The following is a 17,713-nucleotide window of genomic DNA, read 5'->3' as shown; positions in this document are numbered from 1 at the left end:
AATGTGCGTGCTTCATTTTGGGCTAGACTGCATCACTCCATCCCAAGTCTAACCACTCTTTTCTTCTTCTCCTCCTCCTCCTTTCACTCTCACCCACCTCTCCGTATTTCTCTGCCGCACCTCGCCCGCTACTTAATATTCGCAGAATGACGACGGCCCCGACGTCCGCGCCGGATCAGGGGACATCCTATTAGTCCACGCTACAGAAACAGACCGCAAAGGTACAGTACAGCACACGCAAAGCATCGCAGTCGTTATGTTGTGCAGTGTGTCACTGTGCTTCTGGGTCACTGGCACAGATTTGTTTTGCCAGCTTTGACAGCTGTGCGTTTACATTAGAGTCAAAGACAGATTTATGTGTACTTGTTTAAATTCGACTGCTGTGTTATTATTTTTCCTCTGAACGGTGTTTTAAATAGCTTTCTGTCTCTTTTGCGGTTCAGTTTTTTGCAGCGTGTCAGCCCTTCACGTTTGATGTGCTGTCAGCTTTAATTAAGTAACTGAAAACACTGGCTGCACATCGACTGAAACACGCTGCCTTTTTCCCTCTGTTCTTGCCCGACAGATCTCGTTTTGTACTGTGAAGCCTTTCTGACTACATATAGGACTTTTATAACCCCAGAGGACCTCATTAAGAAGCTACACTACAGATATCCTTTTCAAATAACTCTACATGTCACTCTGACCTTTTTTTTTGTTTGGTTGTTGTTGTTGACAGAGTGCTCTTTCTCTCACTTTAATCCTTATTTACCAAGGAGACCCTTGTTCATCCTGCTTGCTCATTTTAGAGCTTTCACTTAAATTATATTCATACTTTTTTCCTATATTTTATTTCTTTATTTTTTATTAATTGTTATTATTATTTTTAATGATTAAAAAAACTGAGACATTAGGGGCAGTGTGGGTTCTCTCAGGTTAACTAGTGATTCTAAATTGGCCATAGGAGTGAATGTGAGTGAGAATGGTTGTCCGTCTCTTTGTGTTGCTCCTGCGACAAATTAGCGACCTGTCCAGCCCTGTGGTACCTCGGACAGGGTCCAGCCCACCTCCTCCAACCCTAAACTGGACAAGTGGAAGAAGACGGATGGATGGATTTTAGACATCACATGTATTGGACTTAATATTTAGCACTCCACTGAAGACTAAACACATTACTTCTGCAGTGTTTCATCATTAACTTTATATGGCCAAACTTATTATTTGGACAAATTAGGAGATGCTTTAATAAATCGTTCTTAATCATGTGTGTTGCAGACTTGCGTCACTGCAAACCTACTCGGGGAAATTTTGATAAGCTGCATTTTGTCCCGATGTCTTAATGACTAGACAGTTAATCAACTGATTGAGCATATCATCAGTGGAATATCTGATAATAAGTTAGTCACAGCTCTATTGTTTTTACTGCAGGAATTAATTAGCAACACGGTAATGACAGTGATTACAGCCTAATGACGATCATTGTTTATACAAGACACTGAGGCTCACAGAAAGCTAAAGGGAACAGGCAAAAACAGTCTTGTGTCAAACACACATGCCTTTGAATTTTAGAGAAAATGTGTATTTGTTATGCCATTGTGATGTAGTCACATGATGCATGTCTATGTAGACATAAAGCGGTCCCATTACACTGTCTAATCAGTTACTTTGTTTGTTGTGTTTTCTGAGTTCAGACAGGACAAGTCAAAAAAATCATCGCTTACATCTGCAGAACTTAAGCAAAGCTCCAGGTTGAGTTCAAAAAGGTGTTGTTGTTTTTTCTAAGCATGGTGGACATGGGGAGGCTTGCTTGCATTAGCTGGCCTGCCAGAACCTAAAACTCCAGTGGGAGATCATAAGTGTCACGATGGTGGTTATCAGCTTTGTGTGTTAACCCAGGCTTTCTGCTTCAGGCTCCTGTAAAAGGGATGTTTGACGTGTTGTTTGGCTCTTTCTCCACAAAATGGATCATAAGACTGTCCTGAAGACTGGAGAGTAATGCTGCAGAAAATTGCACATTTCATGATTTGTTCAACACAAGCGCACAGAGGGGAAATATAAATATGTTAATATATTTATATTACTGCTCTGTGTGCTCTCTGTGCTGCTGTAACTGCTGCACATCAGAGCTCTTAAACTTAAAGGCATAAGCCTTAAAGGCAGATCGATGTGTTCAGCTCTGACTCCGTCTCATAGCCTGGTCTCATAGCCTTATTGACTAAATAGGAATTCTTGATGATATATGCCCAATAAAATCTATGTGGTCAGTTTTCTGATCTGTCTTCTAGAAGCTGCAATTCCAGCAGCATAAATAGAACCTTTGAAAGATCGAAATTATAAAGTGCATCACAAGACAAACAGAGATAAAAGTGAAACGGTGATAGGTGTAAGATACTGGCAGCACAAGGAGATTAAAAGTGAGCAATAAAGAAAATTAAAAATAGAAAAGAGGTCAATTAAAAGCAAATATAAAATAATTAAAACATCATTGCTGGGGAAAGATGATACACTTTGGTGTGCACTTTGTACTTTGGTGCAAACCCACAGCACAATATAAGTTAACACAATTATAAGTTAGTGTTTTAGAATTAGCTGAAGAGAAGCTAAAACAGGGGTGATGTGTTCGCTTTTTGTGTGGTTTTAGTAAAGAAGTCTGGCCACTGCATTTTAGTCCAGCTGTGCTCTGTAAACGTTGTTTCCACAAACAAGTGTATAACAAACTGCAATAATCTAACCTGAAGGAGATGAAAGCGTCTATACTTTTGGATAAAATTGATCTGACCTTGCTGGGACTCCTAAGCTGCATAAAACAACACTCGACAAATTATTCAGGCTCAGGTGGTTGTCAGAAATGATGATGAGGTCTTTACAATATTGGCTCAACTTTAAAGACAAAGAGCAGTTGTCAATAAAACCGTTAAGAGCTCTGCAGGTATTCTGGCCATGTGTTGAGGCTAATGACTCTGCAAAAACGCCCTGCACCATAGTTCAGCATTCAGAGTGGGACACTAATTAATAAAAGCAGAGTGTGGGAGACTGTTCAGCAGATTAGGACCAAACATAACAAGACTTACAGGATGCTGTTTGAAATAACAGAGAAAATGTGGCACCCACAGTCAATTTTTAAGCCAAAAAGCCGAACACACAAGTTACCTTGGTGATCTAGACAGGTACCCATTATTCTCACCTCACAGTACAACTCTTAGAGCAGGAATCAAGGAAAACAAGAGAAGCTGAAGTGGAGGTGGGTATCAAAGTGGCTTACAGCTCTGCAGTTACAGAAGTCGAGCTAAAGCAAACAGCACTCTTCATATAAGATTTGCCAGCTGATTGAGTAGAAGGTTCTTTATCCAAAGCTTGGCTCAGTGGCCTGTCTGAACTAAGGGGACTCTTGATTTCTTCAATGTACATAACATACCTTTGATGCCGTTTAATAAGCAAATTATTTTGAATTTATTTACTACATAAAGGGAAAAGAATGTGACTGTAAAGGGAAAACCACACCAAAGCTGGAAAAACATCTGCAAACATGACTTCAGTTCTATTTAGGAATCCTTACACAAAATAGTGGGAGCATTATCTATCTGTAAGTATCCCTACAGTACACTGCTGTTGCCATGACAGTTTTTTGTAAAGTGCTCTTCACTCCTGACTTTGTCCTTATACTTAAATATTAAAGAAAGATGTTGTGTATGTACTCCTTGTTGGGATAGGGCTAGATATGTGGGTGTGTGTGTGTTTACTCTGCACCGTGATGTTGCAGAGTAATGCAGAAGTGATATAACAAGCAGTGTAACTGATTGAAGTAAATGAGTGAAGAAATGCATTGTTTTTTAAAAGGGAAAACATGTAATATGTTATGTATTCATAGTTCACTTATTTTGGGTAAGAACCGTACTGGGACAAGTCCCTGATGAATTGATGATTCATTCATCTGCCACTTCTTGGAAGTATCATGAAGTATCAAGCTTTTTCTTTTTTTAATCCCACATTAAACACTGTTGTCACTGTCCTTAACCACAAAGCACATATACCACGTTCTGCCATAGTCCAGACACCTTCAAGAAACGAGTCAGCAAGAACACGTTCTTCGTGCTGGTTCGTGTGGTAGATGAGCTGTGGTGAGTAGTTATTGTTCCCCGTTGTCCTTCTTTTGTTACCTTTTGACTGCTTTATTGAGCTGACAGATTTCTTTCGTCCCTTCTGTGTCTTCCAGCCTGGTAGAGCTGACCGAGGACATTTTGAAACAGCTCATGGACCTGGTGTTCACACTAGTGTGTAATGGCGAACTCAGTCTCGCCCGTGTGCTCCGCAAGAATATCCTGGATAAGGTGGAGCAAAAGAAGCTGCTGCGTTACACTAACTCACTCAAGCCCCTCGCGGCACGAGGGGTCTCTGCAAGGTACTGTGGGAGTTTCAAGTCAAGTCTTTTTGAGGCGTGCATGGGGATGGGGATGACGGAAAAATGCAGTGCTTCTCTTATAGCTCTGTACCTTTAAGGATAACAAGCAGGGCTGGATTCAGTGCCTGGCAGACTTGCAATCAGAAACCACAAGACTGCAGTCATAGAATCTTAAACCAATTTAATGATTCCCAGATGATATCATGGCTGCAGTTAAACATTTGGGGAGTAAAGCGTTGTGTACTGAGATGTATCTTAATATCAGATTCCGTTTTAACTTCATTAAGCAGCTATTTTATCGACACAGGGTGCTGTATTAAAATAATTTCTCTGTACTAATTAATAATCAGTCGACCAGTTTGAGGTAATATAAGAAATAGCTTAGTAATTCTGATGAAAGTGAAGATGATCAGACAGTCCAGGTAAATGAATTCTAATGAGCAGTGGAAGGTTGAAGCACTGACAGTTTGGCACAGGATAGGTGGACAGTGACAGCGCTAACAGGAGTGAAGCCAGGCGGGGACGATCAAGGACACAAATAAAAATAGGAAAGCGGTGCACAGTTTTTCTTTGGTTTCTGGATTAAACAACGTGTCCCTCAAGTGGTGTGAAAGATTGTGCAATGGCTTGTTTTCTCTCATTTGGTAGCTGTATCAAAAGGGTTACCCAATCAGCAGCTATGTGTGCACTATGTATCAATCCGCTATATTAAAAAGGCCGAGTTAGTGGCTCAGCTGTGTGCCACAACAGTGCACCACAGTTTCCATTTAAATTGTTTTGTAAAGTGTTTTGGAATGAATTGAACCATAGCCTGTATATAAATGATGGACATAGCCGCAGTGAGGTCACCCATTGATTCTGGACTCTGCAGTAACACCGAGGCAAAGTTGAACCCAGGAACCCTGCAACAGTCTTCAGTTCAGTTTTATTTTATTCATACAGCACCTGAAGGTGCTTTATATTGTAAGGTACAGACCCTACAATAATACAGGGAAAGTCACAACAATCAGGTGACCCCCTATGAGCAAGTACTTGGTGACAATAGGAAGGAAAAACTCCCTTTAAACAGGAAGAAACCTCCAGCAGAAACAGACTCAGGTTCAGGGAGGGCTGCCATTATGCCACTCATCCACACGACGTATAGCAGCACCCACTACATCCATCTTTTATGCTAGAACTACAGTTTTGGCGGTTCTGCTTTGTGTGTGTTGTATATTTGCCACCCTGTCACCTGTCAATCATTGGTATCCTGCGATCTAATTGGCAGCCATTTCAACTATCCCCCTTGAAGTTGAGGAAAGTTTCATTTGGTACCCACCCACTACACATGACACATAGTGTTTTTTTGCCTGTGGACATGTGAATGTCATTGACTTTCTTTTGTCTCTGCTAGTCACTTCCTGTGGGGATGTGCCTTGACATATAGCAATTGCCATAAATGCAGTTTCTTCCAGTTAAAAGGGAGTTTTTCCTTCCCGCTGTCACCAAGAGTTTGGTCAAAGTGGTTGTCTGATTGTTGGGTCTTTACCTTACAGCATAAAGCACCTCGAGATGACTGTTGTTGTGTTTGTAAGGCTTTTTTGCTCTTCGGGACAGATGGGAAAGTAGGAGGTTGTGTCGCTTCAGTTTCAGACTCCATCTAATGATTTGTGTGTTTTTCATCAGGCCTGGAACTCTTCACGACTTTCGCAGTCACGAGATCGCCGATCAGCTCACGCTTCTCGACGCTGAACTTTTTTATAAAATTGAGGTACGGTGCCTTCGTTGCTGCGTTAAATCTTTCACCGATCTGCCGATTATTTGTGGTTTGAGACATAATCAATCCCAACTTTGTGCTCTGCTCTCCTCTGCGTTTTCCTTCAGATTCCCGAAGTTCTACTTTGGGCCAAGGAGCAGAATGAGGAGAAGAGTCCGAACCTGACTCAGTTCACAGAGCACTTTAACAACATGAGCTATTGGTATGACAAAAAAAAAACTAAACACAAACCTCATCAGACACTGTAACGCTTAACTCAACATCTCCTCCCCTATAATTAAATTCTGTGGCTTTCGTCTCATACCATCTCGCCTCAATAAACGCCGACACCCCACCGTGTCTCTCTCTGTCTCCTTGCAGGGTTCGCTCTTTGATAATTCAGCAAGAGAAAGCTCAAGACAGAGAAAAGCTGCTTCTCAAGTTCATTAAGATAATGAAGGTTGGTTTAAGTCTTACAAACCGTACAAATCACCAGGAGTTTCCCTGTTTAACAGCATTTAACAGTCATATTTATTTTTATTACAGCACTTAAGAAAGTTGAATAACTTCAACTCCTACTTGGCAATACTGTCTGCTTTGGACTCGGCCCCCATCAGGAGGTTGGAGTGGCAGAAGCAGACCTCAGAGGTGAGACGATTGCGAATTTAGGAAGAGAAATTAAAAATCTCCTCGGGTATCACAGCTGTTATTTAATTTAATAAACATCCCCAAATCTTCTCCCTCAGGGATTGGAGGAGTATTGCACACTGATCGACAGCTCCTCCTCCTTCAGGGCATACAGAGCTGCACTGGCTGAAGTGGAGCCCCCGTGCATCCCGTACTTGTGAGTAAATGCGCATGACTCATCGAGATGGGCGTCTAGCCACGACTGGTTCATTTATTCCTTCCACTCTTCTCCACAGGGGTCTCATCCTCCAGGACCTGACCTTCGTCCACCTGGGGAACCCTGACCTGATCGACGGGAAGGTCAATTTCTCCAAACGCTGGCAGCAGTTCAACATTCTGGACAGTATGCGGCGCTTCCAACAAGTGTAGGTCCATCGGAATAAGTAGGATTTAATAAGAAGCCACTGAACACATCAATCGCAGCAATAAATGTCATCATCGTTTGCCACTGGAAGGAACACTAATGTGTTCCTGCTTTGTTCTCCATTAAATTTTAATGTCATAAAACATGGCTGTCATCTTCACACAGACTGCTTTGCTTTCTCAGTAATGAATTACCTCTCCTCATCTCAGGCATTATGAGCTGAAGCGCAACGAAGACATCGTCTCGTTCTTCAACGACTTCAGCGATCACCTGGCCGAGGAGGCCCTCTGGGAGCTGTCGCTGAAGATAAAACCCAGAAACATCTCGAGGCGCAAGACGGACCGCGAGGAGAAGACCTAGGGCCCGCGGAGGGGAGGAGGGCCTCCAACACTGACCTCCAACTGTGCTTCATGACACTAACTCCACTTTACTACAGACTGAAAGAGAGACGAACGGAGGCTACCCGCAGAGGCTGATGGGAGACTCATTGTGGGTGGGGGGAGGGGGTTGAGAACAAACTACAGACAACTGAAGCGTCATCGAGGTTTACAAAGAGCTCTACTGCTCGGGGAGATTATAATTGGGATTATTGGAGACATTCTGTGGCTGCGGCGAGACAACAGGTAGACCGGTGCCAAGGAGGGGAAGAATCGCAGGGAGACACTACGGAAATGACCAAAGTCTGCTCCCTGGGCTTTCTGTTTTAGAGTGGAGCTGCTGCGCGAGTGTGTGTGTGTGCGCGCGCGCGCGCGCATGTGAGTGTGTGAGCTGAATGGTCCATTACTCTCAAGCCGCTCCTTCCTCTTCCTCATGTATGTGCCATCTATTGGTTTTCTTCAGCCCTCTCCCTACTCGAGTTCCCCTCAAACGGCAGCCTGACACAAACTGTGACATCTACGGGCGGGCCGCAGACCCCCGAGGGCTCGCTGTGGGCACGAGGCTGGGAGGTGGGAGATTTGGACTTAGAGGAGAGGATGGCCATGATAGACTGGAAACCTATGTTTTGCAACATTTTTGTGTAAGAATCATGTATGGTTATGAAATGTATTATATACAGTGCTCCTTTTGTTCTTAAAAAGGATGTTTATGCTTATGAGAAGAGCTCCGCTTCTCCCAAGTGCCATACACGTGCACTTGAAAGAAAAAAAAAAAAAGATAAGCAAAGCAAAAACACAAAAAGATAAATAACTAAAGATGCTGTGATCTGTGTACATCATTCTGAATCATCGAGTGCCGTGTTCAAGTGTAGAGAAACCATCAGGCAATCACAGTCACGTCCCGGTCATGTTAGTGTGTGAAAGACTGTGTGTGACTGAAGTCCTCTGTGACTTGTGTGTGTGTGTCATTCCAAAAATGTGCTGTAGTAAAATCATTTTTTTTATTCCTTTTTGGGGATAAAACCAACACATCACACTGTGCTCTCAAACTCCAATAAAGCAAACGGCTCTTTCTATACACACTGTGTTGGTCACAAGATCCACCACCCCCATTCCACCCCACCCTCCTTTTCTCAAATCGACTGACACTTGAATAAAGTTTAACAGTTTCAGTTTATTGTCGTACACAAATAACGAGTGGAAGTAAACAAATTAAGGCATAGATCCATTATTAAATAATTAAGGATGTGCTCGATATGAAACTAGGTGCAACACATCTGGCTCTGACTTGATTTAAAAGAGAAACGTACAAGACATCTGCATTATCATTTCAATATATTAATCTGAAAGCAATAAAGAAGCATGACTCAGTTTAACAGTAGGGTCACTCCAAGTGCAAAAGCATGACTATAGGTCAGCATCTACTGTACAGAAACACTTCCTACCCTCAATTATAAGACCTCCAGTCTCAGACACAGGTCACATGACTGGACTTAACACTGAAAACAAAAACAAAAAACAAATTAAAGCATCATGGAAGACTGCTTGTTTAAAAACAAAAAACATATTCAAGAGTCTGGTAATGCACCAATAACTGCAGTTAAATGGGAAAGACGTTGCAGCACTAAATCCCTGCAACATGTGATTATGGGTAATATTTTAAAATAATGCAGAGCGTGTCCAACACACTTCACATTTAGAAAAAAAAAAAATTAAATACAATCTGTAGCAGCGATTAAAGCTCAAAGCCAATCGATTCAAATCGATACAGTCTCAGTGAGGCCGACTGCTGGGCTCCAGGAGGACCCTCTTTCCTGGGGCGTTAGCGGATCCGTTCTGTAGGTCACCTTGCTCAGACAGGACCCGTTTAAGAGCACGTGCTTGGCCGTTCACGGATCCACGCTGCCATTTGCAGATTTCGCCGTTTAAAATATCTTGGATGTGCTGCACAATGAGGTTAATGGCCACTGATGGAAATCAGAAAAAAACGAGTTGGGGGTTTTTCTGTTTTTTTGACTCTACAGAGAGCAAGAAAATGCTGAAATGTATTCATTTTCTTAAGGAAAAAGCACTCACCCATATTGTCGACTCCTCTTGGAATGATGACATCTGCATACTTCTTAGTCTGGGAAGAACAAAATGTCTTTAGAAACAAATGTAATGTGTGTCTGCTTAACAGAATAAGATGCTGAACAAATAAGCGCATAATCGGGGCTGACCACCACACTTACAGGCAAACAAAACTCTTCAAAAGCTGGCTTCACAAATGTTGTATACTGACTGAGAATCTGCTCGAGATCTCTCCCTCTGCTCATGTCTCGCAGAACTACAGGAGGAGAAAAAAAAAAGAAAAAAGTAGGATATGAAGTAATATCAACTGTAAAAATGTGACGCAGCATATAAAGATTAGACCAAAAACTGAATCCCAAAGACAAGTGATGATGCCATCAAGAACAACTGGACTTTCCCATATTTGTGTTCTCTTCATTTCACTGTCTGTAATATCTATTAATATTACTATGGTACAAAATTCGTGAGTCATCCTCAGTTTCTTTATATTTTGCTAGAAAAAAAATAGGAAATGGGTACAGTAATTGATTCAAACTTGCATGGAAATACCCGTATATAAAGAAAAATTGAGTTCTAGTGATTTGGAATATTAGTTCTGATGAACACAGGTCTCGCTCCTGTCATTTCTGTAAGTAGCCTGCAGGAATAGTGCTTCAGGCTTCTTTGGGTGTTGGCTGCCTTTTGTTCTGCTCTCTGTCAGGAGGATCCCACAATGCTTCAGTAATGTCCAGATCAGGACACTGGGGAGGCCAATCCATGACCTATAATGTTCCATTGTATGATTGTTCTTTAATCCATCTGTGTTTTTGCTGCATTAATAGTTTGTTTGAGATCATCGTCATGATAAAAACTCAAGCTGCTTTATATCACACATTTTCCAGATGGTTCTGTATGTTCGATCAACTTCTGACTGCAACTTTCTGTGTTCATAATTCCTTCAATTTTGACAAGATCCCCAAAGCCACTGGTCGAAATGCAGCCTTAAACCATGACAGAGCCTCTGCTGTGATGAGCAGATGACTAAACGCTCTCCTGACCTCCTCTGTATATAGACAGCCATCTAAACCTAAAATTTAGAAATTCAGATTCATCACGCCTTAAGACCTGTTGCCACTGATTTACAGTGTAGTTTTTCTGTTATTTGGTATACCACAGCCTTTTCTTCCTGTTTCCCCTCCTTAACAACGGTTTCTTGACAGCCACCCTTCCACTGAGACCATTTCTGATGAAGCTTCAGTGACAGATCTATTGAAGGGCCAGATCCTGTGTCAGGCTTTTGTTGGATCTTTTCGCCCCATTTCTTTAGGACATGACTTTCAAATACTGTTCACTGCACCACAGCAAGATATGCCAGCTTTTCAGCTAATTGATTCTGATGTAAGGGTTGAATGCTCAGCCAAATACACATTTGGGCCTGACCTGGCCAGTCAGCCAACAAAATGAGCCCCCTTAGTTCTGCTGGCAAGTTTTCTATTTTTGGCCTCTGATGATAAAGCTTTTTATGGATTAGATCATCGTATTGTTACCAAACCACAATAATCCCAACAAATAGCACAGTTTGACATCTTAAACTTAGAAATTAATAGAAAATCAACAAAGACTGGTAAATGAAAGTTATTTTGTTCATGTTATTTTGAAAGTTTTGAAATCTTAAGAAACATAAAAAAGTTTTTTTGTTTTTTTTTAATAACATAAATTTTTGGTTTGGTTTTCACATGTGTAAGGGAGTCACCGATACCTCTGCGAGACAGTCTGACGTCTGAATCTGTGTCCACAAACAGCTTCATGTGAAACATGTCGCGCACTTTCTGTGGGTAGAAAACGAGGATCCCCTCAAAGAGGACTACGTCCGCTGGGTAAACTGTGATCCTCTCTTCCTGCCTATAAACACAATAAATGAGGTGAGGACAGAGGACTTTATTTTTTTATAAAGAATATCAAGGCTTAGAACCACAAAGAGCTTCCTTCCTACCTGGAATGGGTGACAAAGTCATATGTTGGCACTTCGACTACCCTCCCCTCCACGATATCCTTCAACGTTTGGTACATTAACTCATTATCAAATGCCTCTGAAAGACATTAAACCGAAACACTGAAGGACTAGCCTTATGTGTCTAATTCACTGTATAAAACAGCAAAAACATGATTAAATCAATAAATATGTGAAGTACATAATACGAGGCATGTAAGGAGCATAATTTCACAGAGCCCATGTTCAGCATTACCCACTAAACCCACACGTGTTAACACAAGTGTACTTAACTAAAGCACTGCTTCCAGACCATATATTGTCACCTGCTCAGAAATAGCAACCCCAAACTCTAAATAAAATCTAAGCATTGCAATTCATCATGTCAGACTTTGAATTTTCTGTTTCTGTGGTTTTTTGCTCCTGATTGTGTTTTACTTTTTTTTTTTCCTCCACAGGATTTTATATTTACTACAGATGTTAGATCATCCAGTAACAATATCTGGATGTCTTTTATAATTAACAACACCCTTAAAACAGCATAACAAAATATATATGCATGCTATTTTACAATACAGGTAGGTTTTTAACTCTCCTATACCTCTATTAGAGTGATCTTACAAATACACCGACTGGGTCTGTCGTGATCAGATTTGGCAGAGGGGAAAAAATCCTACTTGTAGCATGAGCCTACCTGGGTGATCGAAGTTGTACTGGCCTTTGATCGCTTTGGCTTTTTGATCTGGAGTCAGGACCCTGTAGAAGCAGTCCTGGCTTATAATTGCCACCTTCCTCTGGCGGTGGTCCACCTTGTTCTGACCCAGGAGCTCCATGATCTTTGCACAGACGGTCGACTGTAAATAAATAAATAAAAATCGACTTTTGTTGTCGGTAATGCCTTTGACTGTATTAAAGCACAATATTAAATTCTGTTTTAGTTGATGTCCTGAGCAACAGTCTGAAGTGAAACGTTGTATCAGTGACCTCGGTATTTATTAGCTGACTCCAGGTCTATAAAGAACTGACAGTTTCATTACAGCGGCTAGTTAGCTGGACAAGTCTTGGGCGCCACCAGGTCACAAATATAGTATAAAATGAACACAGCAGACATGTAATTATGACCAACATACGTATTTCCCGGGTAAGTGAGTGTGACATTTGTTTTTGTCAGGTTGATAAACGCTAATATTGGCGCCAATAGCAGAGTACGCAAAGCTAGCCGGGATGCTAAATCACATACAAGCCCTAAACATGACGGACCTTGCCGCTGGCCGTTCCTCCGCTGACACCGATCAGGAAAGGCCGATGGCGGGGCCTGTCCGCCTCGTCCTGGGCTCCTGCAGTGTCCATTGCAGTCAATTCTATAGACTGCAAAATATAGCTAGCTTAGCTGAGAACTACTTGTCATATGTTTACACGTTTACTGTACGCGACAATGCGAGATGTCGCGAGATTAGTCGTTCCCAACGGAACGCCCACAGGGTCATTTGGAGCGCAATAATGTTTTTTTTTAAATAAATAACAACAACAACAAAAATAATAATAATAATAACTTCGATGTTTTCCTATACACACATTACAGTTCGAGATAGTTATTTTATTATTTAATTAAAAACTATTCTTGCTTCAACTACAGTTAGTTGTTGGATTTATACTTCCAGCACCTTCTTTTGAAAGCTTATCATATACACTAAAATGATCAAAATGCACGATGAAAAAATAAAAGAAATTTCAAAAAATGCGATTTTATTAATAAATTAAATATAGCAATTTTACAGTATAAACATTACAGTACAAGCAGAGCGTTATCGTTTTTCTGGATCACTGCTAGACTCCTCTGTGTCTTCAGCACACTGTGGCTTGTCTTCTGTGGACTGATCCATCACTATCTCCAGAGCAGCACCTCCTTCAACCCTCTTCACTGTCTCTCCTTTGGCAGCGAGGATTTCCTCAATGTTTCTGAAGCAAAAGACCAACACTGAAAATTATACTGAAATATACTGCAGCAGCAGTCGTTTGCTGAAACAGAGATATCAATTACCTGCTGCGATTCAGACATGTCGCAGATAATATTTTATGATGTTGCTGTTATGTTAATAAACAACACGTAAGAGTCGGTATTAAAAGTAAAAAAAAAATAAAAAATCAGACATTACTAATTGGTGACTAATAAACTCGCCAGGTTAATCTAATAGTTTTACAATTATATTGGTGTTTATACATACCACTAAAGTAATATAAGGCGATACAGTCATGCAGTTAATGCTGATTCATGGTGCTTTTTCATGCAGACAAATGATTGTCAGGTACTGGCTCTATATACAGTAACTCCAAGGAATAGTAGATACTAGTAGATGGATGCTTCTCAAGTAGTTCCTACAGCCGACGGATCCACATTGATTTGGCACAGATTTTGTGCTGGATGCCCTTCCCTCCACCAACAGAGCCACTCTGAGGCTCTGTTTGTCTGTCCTCCAGCATCTTATACATGTAAGGCAAATTATTTAACCACTACACAACAGAGCCACTGCAGGGAGAAAACTAAATCTTTTCGACTGATTTGTTTTTAATTATTATTTTACACTCACTTTGTATGGAATCTTATACATATTTGTCTGTACCAAAAAAAATCTTTACTGCACACAAGAAAATAACTTAATATTAAAAACGTTAAAATTACCCTACAGAGACTTTGTACTGTACACTGTTGGGAAAAAAATATCAAGAATTTCATTAATGTTTAAGGCTAAGTTAAATCATCCCCTCCTTCTTGCAGCAGAGAAGACTGCTTTAAAATTATTCTGGGATGCTTATCATTGTTTCATTATTAGATCAGACGCTCTAATCACATGAACCACAAATACTGCCAGATTAAAGGACCCAATACACCCTCGGGATGTTGTTTTGAATCAGTGAAGAGTCCACGGCACTACCAACCTTTTCCCTTCCAAGTCGGTGAACCATTTGAGGTTATCGGCTATGATGTGGTGATTCTTGCATCCTGAACACGTGACTATGACGACACCTTTGTGGTAAGCCAGCTTAGAGATCTTCTGCATGGATCTGGTGGAGCAAACCTGCGAACAGGACACAGTCTGCGTGTCATATACATGACTTTAAAAGAAAAAGTAAACAAAAACTACCTCAACACAGTGTGCGTGCGCTACCTTGCACGTGTAAACGAGGTGATAGTGTGTTGACTGAATCTGTCCCAATGCCTCACTGCTGACATTCCGTGAAATTGAGAGTCCGTAACTACCGAAACGAGGTGTGCACCTGTAAGCGGGTGACAGAAGACGAAAACCTATGTTGTCCTGTGAAGAGAGCAGCCCTGTCCCGCCTGTCCCGGCTGCGGTTGGACAGTGAGCCACAGCACAGAGTCTGCGCAAAACTGAACGGTTACGGTGAGACCAAAGAGAGCGGCTGACCGCTCGCGCAGTGCTCGAAGAATAACTGAGTGTCAGACACTTCTGTAAAAACAACATTTTCACGGCTGTGTTCAAACGGTAAAAGTCCTTTTTCAGTCGCAGATGAAATTGCTAATGATTTATCAACGTGGATGTTGTCGCACTCTGATGACATCACGCACCTACATTTTCAAAATAAAATGCATTAAATGATTTATTTTTCCTACAAAGGCAAGCATATTTCTAAATGAAAGCCGTAACGTGAATTTCTTTTGGAGACATCTCAGTTATGTTTGAGATGTGTTTAGTGTGTTTCTTTGTTTTTTACTTACAATAATAAGCTGACAACAATGTTCACAACCTGGTCATCTACAGGTATTTTTGTGTAACTATTATGCTAATTCAGTTCAAGTTAACTCAGTTTTATTATTTATCAACAAATCACAACAGCGAGGCCCTTTTTACGTTAAGGACCGTGGGAAGGAAAAACTTCTCTTTAACAGGAAGAAACGTGTCTATTTTATTGTCTTTCCATAAACCCCATTACGGATAACTCCATATTTTTATAGTTTATCTTCTCTACCATTTACTTGAAGTTCTGTAAATCTTTAAGCAAAAAAAATTCACATATCCCAAGAATTTCGTTAATTGAATTTGAACCAAAATGTTAAACTAAAGATACAAGTGATCTATGGAATTCTTTTTCTATCAATTTGAGAAAATAATTTCATTTCTGACTTTTGACAGAAAAATAACTCCACAGCTATCCAACATTGTGTTCTCTGATAAAACGAAGATTTAAATAGCCAATTCAGCAGCACAGACAAACAGTCCAATAGTAAACAAGTATGTAAACATAAACTGAACATTTTAGTTTTCCTATCTTTCATTCTTTCATCATATCAATTTGTTGATAAATGCCTTTAATAGCTCTTCTTTCCTTTAACCAAGATAACCTGAGAAACACGGATTTTAGTAACTACATCACATCCACCTTTAACATTTCAACACATGCATTTCCACGCTCATGTAGCATGTTGCAGATTTTACTTACAATGACCTTGACCTCTGACCACGGAATTATAATCACTCAATCCAGCAGTTGGTGTCCTACAGATATTGTGGTCATATTGTGAGACTGGGACATATGGACATCCACACCTCAACCTGCAAGGAGGAGACATAAAGAAGTATTTACTATAAACAAGACGTTTGTTTAAAATAACCAAATATTAAGATACATATGCATTAAAAACATTGAACATTAAACAGCTGTAAATGAGCTGTAAATATAAGTAACACTTCTGAAACAAAATGAATTTGTGATATGGTCTATGTCCACACCTTACTTCCTGATAGACCTTCATCAGTCAATACAAACAAATACTGATTCTTTTCCTGCTGTGTTAGTCCCGTGTTAGTATGCTTTACTGTAGCTGCCGATTTCATGAGCATGATGCATTACTATATAATAAACATCTCAGATGTCTATATAGTTATTCAAACTACCCCAAGCTGGACCACCTAGCAGGTTCAAATTCTGTTTGCATACACTGAAGGAAATTCTAACAAAGTTCAGCTTCTCTGGCTAAGGAGCTAAACCTGCCAAAAACCTACCACAAAGCCCTCCACAGCAAAGGTTGTTTTTCATTTATGACAGAAAAAATAAAGTTTGAATTACATTGAATATCTGGAGAGGTCAGGTATTTCTGTGGAGTCACTCACATGAGGGTCAATACAGTCTTGAATGTCTCAGATTCAGATTTTGCACCTCTGGGATGGCCATTGTTTCACAAATCCAGAATCATATATCATATTATTAGCATTAACTGAGTAGTTCACAGACACTTTTCATCACCTCATTGTTTCCCAAGGCTTTAGTGGGAATTGAAGCGGTAAGGACACAATGTATAACAAAACATTTTACAATGTTCCAGTAGGTTGTGGCCAAGGCTGCTGCAGGCCTGTGGAGGTTAATTGAATGGCAATGAGCACAAATGAAAAATGCACTGAGCTGTGTGGGTTAAGGGAAAGGTATGGATGTCTTAAAAGTGGAACTCGGTGGCACACTGTCTCTGTGATGGGTCCATGTGCAGTTTCTGGGTATTATAGTTCTTTGTTACTGTGACAGAGCAAGCACAGGGCTCACTTGTATGACTTGTGATACAGATGAACTAAATAAACACATTTCTAAACTAGAAGGTTTTAGTGCTGTGAAAATTTCTTATTTCATACTTGTCACATTTGTCACAAGCTAAGTTCAGTTTCACTAACTTCACCTAGGCCTGATTACTGCCAGACCTGTTGAATCAAAAAAATCACTTAATAGTAATTGTCTGACAAAGTGAAGTAGGCTAAGTAATCTCAAAACCCAACACGTTATGCCACGACGTAAAGAAACTGAAGGGCAGCTGAGAAAGTCATTTTCAGTCTGGAAATGGATACAAAGCCATTCAAAAATTGGATTTTGTATTGTCTCAAGTTATCTTTGTCTGATATTAAAATTTGTTTGATGATCTGAAATATAAGCCTGACAAATATGCAAAAAAAACAAACCCTAACAAATCAGAAAGGGGGCAAATACCTTTTCACAGCAAGTATTTACACCTTAAAATATATTATCTCTAAATGCTGTTTGTTTATTAACATGTTATGGACTGTACTATATGATATTCTGCACAAATGATCATTACAGGGAGGATTCATACCTTATTCATAAGCCCTCA

The 17,713-nt window shown here is 40.4% G+C and overlaps 3 protein-coding genes across 12 annotated transcripts in view; 1 reads left to right on the top strand and 2 right to left on the bottom strand.

The window, feature by feature from the left end:
* Window positions 1-8,621, top strand: part of rapgef1b (Rap guanine nucleotide exchange factor (GEF) 1b) — a 45,006-nt gene extending 36,385 nt beyond the window's left edge. For all 10 annotated transcript variants that reach the window (XM_042218771.1, XM_042218773.1, XM_042218770.1 and 7 more), the window contains 11 exons: window positions 146-221; window positions 566-650; window positions 4,005-4,097; window positions 4,193-4,378; window positions 6,044-6,128; window positions 6,242-6,336; window positions 6,495-6,573; window positions 6,660-6,761; window positions 6,860-6,957; window positions 7,037-7,165; window positions 7,374-8,621. In XM_042218771.1, coding sequence (XP_042074705.1) covers window positions 146-221; window positions 566-650; window positions 4,005-4,097; window positions 4,193-4,378; window positions 6,044-6,128; window positions 6,242-6,336; window positions 6,495-6,573; window positions 6,660-6,761; window positions 6,860-6,957; window positions 7,037-7,165; window positions 7,374-7,524 — 1,179 coding nt within the window. In that variant the 3' untranslated portion in view covers window positions 7,525-8,621. The remainder of the gene's footprint in view (window positions 1-145; window positions 222-565; window positions 651-4,004; window positions 4,098-4,192; window positions 4,379-6,043; window positions 6,129-6,241; window positions 6,337-6,494; window positions 6,574-6,659; window positions 6,762-6,859; window positions 6,958-7,036; window positions 7,166-7,373) is intronic.
* A 620-nt stretch (window positions 8,622-9,241) lies between these two features.
* On the bottom strand, window positions 9,242-13,063 carry uck1 (uridine-cytidine kinase 1). Its single transcript, XM_005917251.3, has 7 exons — window positions 12,841-13,063; window positions 12,275-12,434; window positions 11,584-11,680; window positions 11,350-11,492; window positions 9,773-9,867; window positions 9,618-9,666; window positions 9,242-9,508 (listed from the first exon to the last, which is right to left on the bottom strand). The coding sequence occupies exons 1-7, from the start codon at window positions 12,928-12,930 to the stop codon at window positions 9,315-9,317; spliced, it is 828 nt and encodes a 275-aa protein (XP_005917313.1). The 5' UTR covers window positions 12,931-13,063; the 3' UTR covers window positions 9,242-9,314.
* Window positions 13,064-13,162: 99 nt separating this feature from the next.
* dnlz (DNL-type zinc finger) lies at window positions 13,163-15,165 on the bottom strand. The gene is made up of 3 exons (XM_014332089.2): window positions 14,748-15,165; window positions 14,518-14,657; window positions 13,163-13,539 (listed from the first exon to the last, which is right to left on the bottom strand). The coding sequence occupies exons 1-3, from the start codon at window positions 15,063-15,065 to the stop codon at window positions 13,386-13,388; spliced, it is 612 nt and encodes a 203-aa protein (XP_014187575.1). The 5' UTR covers window positions 15,066-15,165; the 3' UTR covers window positions 13,163-13,385.
* Window positions 15,166-17,713: the final 2,548 nt, after the last annotated feature.

The sequence above is a fragment of the Haplochromis burtoni genome, unplaced genomic scaffold, assembly GCF_018398535.1.
Source record: "Haplochromis burtoni strain Fernald_Lab_line unplaced genomic scaffold, NCSU_Asbu1 Contig_23, whole genome shotgun sequence".
NCBI lineage: Eukaryota > Metazoa > Chordata > Actinopteri > Cichliformes > Cichlidae > Haplochromis > Haplochromis burtoni.
Note: the sequence above shows the minus strand (reverse complement) of the source record. Positions and strands in the feature narration are given on the sequence as shown.